The sequence below is a fragment of the Antechinus flavipes genome, chromosome 2, assembly GCF_016432865.1.
Source record: "Antechinus flavipes isolate AdamAnt ecotype Samford, QLD, Australia chromosome 2, AdamAnt_v2, whole genome shotgun sequence".
Taxonomy (NCBI): Eukaryota; Metazoa; Chordata; class Mammalia; order Dasyuromorphia; family Dasyuridae; genus Antechinus; species Antechinus flavipes.
Window position 1 is genome coordinate 627,321,636 of NC_067399.1, and position 7,114 is coordinate 627,328,749.

Sequence of the window (7,114 nt, forward strand, 5' to 3'; positions counted from 1 at the left end):
TGTCTCTATGTGTGTGTCCCTGTATCTCTGTCTATGTCTGTCTCTCTGTTTCTCTGTCTCTCTGTCTCTGTATGTCTGTCTGTCTCTTTCTCTATCTCTCTATCTCTCTCTGTGGGTCTTCTGTCTGTTTCTCTGTCTCTGTGTTTGTCTCTCTGTCTCCCTCTGTCTCTCTTGTCTGTCTGTTTGTCTGTCTATCTCTCTCCCTCTCTCTCATACAATTTATAAAACTGAGGCATCTAGACTGATTCAATGATTTGCTTAAAGGCAAAGTAAACTAGAACAGAGCCTGGATTGATCTTCTTATCCCAGGTCATCCATCGTTCTTTTTTGAGACACAACTACACTGTCTATGGGAGAGACAACTCAGCAGCCAACAATTTGTGGAGAAGTAATTAGTCCAAAGCAAGGAATGAAACATAAAAAAGAGTTTCTTGGAAGAAGCAGACAAGGGGCCCAAAGGGTGGGAAGAGAGATCATGACCAATGAGCTGCGCTCCTTCATCCTCTGGCCTGGAGCATCAGTCACTGAGGAGGGCCTTAGAACTCACAGATGAGGAGCCGGTACTGCAGACAGCTCTTGTCGTTCCAAGTGCCGTCTTTATACACTTCCACACAAGGCTCCCTCCCTTTACCTGCTGGTTCCCCCGGGTACCAGTTGGTGTAGTTCACTGGGCTTCCGTTGAGATAGAAGAATTTCCCCGGCTTCTTCCCTTCCACCAGGCCCAGGTAGGCGTACGTGTTGTACTTTTGCACAAGGCCCATGATAGCCGAGTTCTCCTCCGCGTTTCTTGGGGTGGCAATAGCACCGCCTGCCATGGCACAGGTCTTGTTGATCCCCTCGAAATTCATTGACTGACCATTTGTAGAAAAGACTTTCTCTCCCACCCGCAACAGGGTGCCTTGCAGGCTGAGAACTAGACAGCAAAGGAAACAAAGTCAAGTCCTTTGTGTTTTTATATAGCTCTTGAGTCTCGATTTATGTGCAGAGAAAGAGGAAGACAAAAATGGAAGAAGGGTGAAAGAGAAGGGAGAGAGGAGAGGCAGAGAGAGAGAGAGAGAGAGAGAGAGAAAGAGAGAGAGAGACACAGAGAGACACAGAGAGACACAGAGAGAGAGAGACAGAGAGAGAGACGGGGAGAGAGAGAGAGAGAGAGAGAGAGAGAGAGAGAGAGAGAGAGAGAAAGAGAGAGAGAGACACACAGAGAGACACAGAGAGACACAGAGAGAGAGAGAGAGACAGAGAGAGAGAGACGGGAGAGAGAGAGAGAGAGAGAGAGAGAGAGAGACGAGAGAGAGAGAGACGGAGAGAGAGAGAGAGAAAGAGAGAAAGAGAGAGATAGATAGAAAGAGACACACACAGACTTATATCCTGGTCAGCAACTTTTAAATCTTGGCCAGTCTAAAGCTCAAGGTCCCTCTTGCACTCTAGTCAGTAGCTCTGTACCCCTAAATTGCCAACATCTTTTCTATCTTGGAGAATACATTCAGAGAAGAAAGGAAGCATCCCCAAACCATGAATAAACACAATTTTTTATCCCTCTGTTTTTTAATTCCCCCAATTTTTATCTGATTCCCTTCTTTTCTGCCCATTCTCTTTCCACTCCAATAAAAAAAAATTCCCTCTCTCCTAACCAATTCCCTAACCCACACTAAGATCCCAAGGAGTGAGGAGATGAAGTAGACCCTCAGCTTCCCCACTACAGGGCCCACAAAATTGTCCTTCCCACTCTATGGCAGGAGTTGTTCCCCTTACCTCCAACTGACTGCAGGATGCGCTGTCTGAAGTCTTTCAGTACAAACTGTAAATCTTCATCTAAATAAGCCGGCAGCCCTGCAAAGAAGACAAACTCTTAGGAGTCACTCTTGAAGTTTACAGCTAATTGAGCTCACGAGGCATTGTTCAGTGTTCATTCACCTCCTGTAAACTCTGCTGTTCTAAAACACCAGCTACAGGTAGACTATGTTTAGGAAAATAACTAGGAGTCAGCTTATATTCAAACTGTCTTTTCTATAGTGTTGTCTTGGGTAAGTCTCAGGCCTCAGTTTTCTCATCTGTAGAATGGGAAGAAGTGGGCAAGATTATCTCCATCTTGCTAAGTCAGGAACTTTTATAATACAGGACAAGTTCTGTCATTTATTGACATAGTAATGCTAAGTATTTCTTCCTTACAGCAGCATTCTAAAGAGTCACTCAGGCCCCATCAACCAGGAATATTTCCCCCATTCTCTTTACTTGTCCATATCCTCCCCATCCTTCAGCCCAGTTCAAATCCTCACTCAAGTTTTCCCTGACTGCTTCAGCCCACAGTTATCTCTCTCCCACTTCTTCACTACTACTTCATAGTTGGTGCTTGTCTCTTCTTTGCAAAATGGCATATATCTATTTTTTTAAGATGGAATTATCATTTTTATTATATTGACTCTGCCTACCCATAGACAATGGATTTATTTGTATAAAAAAAGACATATATGTATATACACATATGTATATATGTATGTTTACACACACACACACGCACACACACACATATATAAAATTTTGTTCATCTAGTTCCTGGGTTTGTCTTGGCAGATTTATTCTCAGATTTTTTTTTTGTAATTTGCAGTTTTAAAAATGAAATATCTCTTACTCACTCTTGTAGGATTTTGTCAATGATATAGAAATGCTAATGATTTATGTGGGTTTATTTTATAACTTGCTATTTTGTTTAAGTTATTGTTTCAATTAATTTGTTAGCTGAATATCTAGGATTTTCTAATTTATCATCATTTTGTCTGCAAAAGAGATAGTTTTATTACCTCATAGTCTAGTCTGATTTATTCAATATTTTTTCTTCTCTCATTATAATTGTTAGCACTTCTTTCTTTTTTTAGTTTATTTATTTTTTAATACACATTGTTTTATGAATTATGTTGGGAGAGAAAAAACAGAGCAAAAGGGATAAATCATGGGAAAGATAAAAAACCAGAAAAAAGAAGTGAACATAGCATGTGTGAAATGTCATATATCTATTATATTTTTAGTAATTCTTATATATAATTATTTTCTATGTCTTACCTCCTTACTTAGGCTAAAATTCCTTTTAGGGCAGTGTGGCCAATGATAAGTAGAAAGTATGGGAGAAGCACCTTAGGATAAAATCTTGGTCAACTTGGGGTAGAGTGTGCAGGACAAGGGGGAACAGCCCCTCCAGAGTTCTCACTTTCTAAATTCTCTACTCTACTTATAACTTTGGGAGTCAATGGAGAATTTAAGAAGAATGGGAGGAGAGTATTCTCTTTCAAAATTAGATTTCTGCTTTTTGTATCCTTGAGCAGGGGAAATGAAAATTGAACCTGACATTTACTGGCATTGGGAGAAGAGGATTTCCCTTGTTTCAGCACATAGCCACACTCACCTGGAGGTCCCATTGCACCTGGCTCACCCTTTTCACCTCGTTCCCCCACACTCCCAGGTGCCCCCGTCAGCCCATCCCTTCCAGGGAGCCCTGGCATTCCTCCAGGGGGTCCCATGGGACCTGCAGAGAGAGAACCACAATATTGGGTGAACACATGAGCCTTAGCCCATAGAAATCTTGACAAGAAGACAGACAGCTTGACAGACAGAGCTTGGACAAGTTCTACAATATAGTCAAATATTCTTAACAACTTCCCCCATCTGCCAAAATTCTCTGTTCTGGCAAAGCTTCTTATTTGTTCCTCTCCTTATTATTCTAGTCAATATTGATCATGACCTCCTATAACCTGCTATAGTATTACCATTAGCATGCTTAGTTGAAATAAAATTGATTTTTCTTCATTCTCAAGCAAGAATGTCCTAGAACATGGATTCTTAGTATTTTGATGCTGTGAATTTCTTTGACAATCTGGAAAACCCCTTCTCAGAATAATGCTTTTAAAAATGTCATAATTAAAGGAAACACTAAATTTTTACTTAAAGGTTAATGAAATAAAGATGTGATTTTTTTCCCCACCCAAGTTCATAGATCTCCTGAAATCTCTCAATGGAACTCTTGGTGGGGATGTCTATGGACCACAAATTAAGACCTTCTTGTTCTAGAGATAATGCAACCATTCCCTCATGTGCCCCAGTTCAGGCTTGTCCTTTACAATTAACTTCACCTGTGCTTCTGGCACTTCCACTTTTCTCTATGTAGGTTGAGAGTAACTATTCCACCATAAGATAATAGCTTTAGAGCTGAAAGAAACTTTGGAAGTCCAGGACTTTAAAATTTTTTTTCCACCTATCACCTCTTTTCACCTGAGAAATTTTTGTGTGACTCTAGGTGTGTAGGTATATAAATTATGTATACAAATCAAACAATGATAATAAAGACTCCATATGGAATTTTGAACCACAATTTAAGAAGCTAGGATCTAGTCCAACCATTTCATTTTATATATGAGAAAATTGAAATCCAAAAAGGTCTTGACTACCTCAAGGTCATACCAGTAGTAAGTGGAAGAACTGGATATAAACCATGGTCTCTGACTCCAAATTTCAACTCCTTTCCCCTCATTGATATCTCATGTCAGGAGTCCCAAAGAGTGTGTATAGTGAGGAATTCCTGTCCCTGAACATCCCATAATAATAGCAATTCACATTATTTCAGTATTTTAAGAATTACAAAGTGTTTTCCTTCTACCAAATTTTTGGAGGCAGGTAAATGGTGCAAGTTTTTCCTCATTTTAGAGATGAAAAGATTAAACTTCCAGGAAATCAGGTGATTACAGCATCCACCATATTCAACATACAGCCATAGCAGTATATGCCATATACAAGGAATAGTGGAAGGAACATCATATTATTGGGAGTCAGAAAATCTGGGTCTGAGTATTTTTCGGTCATTACCTTCGTGTTTATGATTTAATCTCTCTGAGTCTCCACTTCCTCATCTATATTATCAAATAAAAAACTTATCTTAACCATCTAACAAAGTAGTACCAAAGAAAATGTTTATCTTTTCACCCTATAATTAGTAAGTCTAGAGTCAGGATTTAAACCTATAATTCATTTCATTGATATATCTCAATGTCTTTCTATTACTAGTTCTCTTTCCAATAATAATCTCCACATAATCAGGTAAAAGACAGTGAGCTTTCTTGGGTACCTGGAGGACCAGGGTCTCCTTTGACACCATCCCGGCCATCTCTGCCAGGTAGACCTGGAGCCCCAGGAGTTCCTGGGATACCAGGACTAAGAGAACACAATTCCATGCTAACTGTGACCAGGGAAAGCGCCAGAAGTGTCAGGGCTCTGACCAGTGAGGACAGAGTCATTGTTCCAGGTCCACCTGCAAAGACCAACAGAGGTATTTGCTTAGCAGAATAGGTCATTATATGAGAAGCTGCCATCCTTTCTGAAATTTTAACTTGCATTTTATGGCTCCACTCTGGCTCATCAGCTTGCCCTTAGCCCATTACCATTCTGTCTTCATGAAGGGACTGTATATTCCTTAAAGACCGGAGATAATTGGTCACTTGGGAAGTGAAACTAACCTCCTCTGCAGATTTCTTACTAATTATTCTTTAATATTCTTTAAATGCCAGACTTTGATCCTTGGGAAGCAGCAGATAGAATCCTGGATAGTAAGGAGACCTGAATTCTGTCTCGGCTCATTTATTAACTTGCTCTATGATTTGGATGGAGCATTATATGATGTCTTTTGGCCTTGGTTTCCTCAAGTATAAAATTAAGATCATATATTTAGTGCTGTAAACCATTTAGTCCAATTCTCTCATTTTATAGATGAGGAAACTAAAGCCTAAGAAATTGTTACTTGCCTAAGATCATATAGATAACGAGTATCAGAGATAGGGTTAAAAACCAGGTTCTCAGATTTCAAAACCAATTTTTTGGCTATTGTACTTTGCTGCCTTTGTATCCAAGGGAAAGAAAATATTACTTCCACAGGGGTGAATAGGGTTTAGAGCTGCAGCTATCTTATAATTCATGCAGTCCAGACAACCTCGTTTTGAACTGAAAATAGCAGAGGAGGAAACTGGGATATAAATTGCCTTATACTAGTAGAAGACTACAAAGAATAATAAAAGATTTGGAAATATACAGAATCAAAATCACTATAATATTAAAATTTAGGATCCCAGTAGAGATACAGGATCATCAAAATTTAAATCTAAGCGGGGTTTGGTATTTCCTAAAGATGAAGAAATATTAAATACCATGTACATCATCATTTATCAGAAAGTTGGCCAAATCAATGAGTTGCTAGTTACTAGGCAATAACTTCAACTTGAAACTAACTTCATCACTGAGATAGTTCCCATTCCTTCTCCCTAATCCCATAATTTTCTAATTATTAGTTCTGAATATATAGGCAAATGATGGGGAGAGTTCAACTTTTGGTTACGATGTCTGTAGGGAGTTGGGTAGGTGTTGGGAAAGAAAAAATGCATGTAAAGTTATTCTTTGTTATTATATTTCTACAATTCCATCTCTACCTAGTCCTCTCCCTTTCCCAATGATTGTCTTACCTGTCAATTCCTTATATGCCACCCAAGGAATCTCACTTCAGTGTTCGATATGTGAGTTTTTCCCACTGTATCTGCTATTCAGAACTTACCTTGGATGCTTTTCCTTTTGCAGGAAACTTTTCTCAGTCCACAGGCACAATGGAAAGGTCTTGAGGGGCATTAGTTTTATGGTTCATAATAGCTCAATAATTTAGTTCTCCTGAATACTTTAAATGACATTATTCTGTAGGCCCAAAAGAATGGCTATCTAATGGTGGAAATTTCAGGGATTGTAACATAGGTGGGGAAATATTATTGTACAAGGAAACCTTTCTGGTTTCTCCTGTATCCCACCATATTGTTGCTTTCTAAAGGGGGCTCAGCACAACTGCTTATACTATTACTTGGTTCCCAATATCCCCTTTCTGTTTGCCCTAGTCTTTGTGTTAGCAGTTAAGAGGGCATGGGATAAATGGCCTGGATATAGAGAAACTCAGAAACATTTCAGAATTTAAGTATCTGACACTTACCCCTCTTCTTGTGGATAGTGTCAGGAAGAGGAAGCTGATGGTCCCATTTATACTGTTTGTAATGCAATATATATTTATATCCTATCCCTGAAGGAGAAATGTGGTCACGAG

General features: G+C 39.3%; 1 protein-coding gene across 1 annotated transcript; it reads right to left on the reverse strand.

Moving 5' to 3' along the window:
* Nucleotides 1-410: 410 nt before the first annotated feature.
* On the reverse strand, nucleotides 411-6,637 carry LOC127551851 (pulmonary surfactant-associated protein A-like). The gene is made up of 5 exons (XM_051981975.1): nucleotides 6,584-6,637; nucleotides 5,111-5,293; nucleotides 3,398-3,517; nucleotides 1,753-1,830; nucleotides 411-913 (listed from the first exon to the last, which is right to left on the reverse strand). Exons 2-5 carry the CDS (start codon nucleotides 5,277-5,279, stop codon nucleotides 537-539), a joined length of 744 nt encoding a protein of 247 aa, XP_051837935.1. The 5' UTR covers nucleotides 5,280-5,293; nucleotides 6,584-6,637; the 3' UTR covers nucleotides 411-536.
* Between the last annotated feature and the right edge of the window lie 477 nt (nucleotides 6,638-7,114).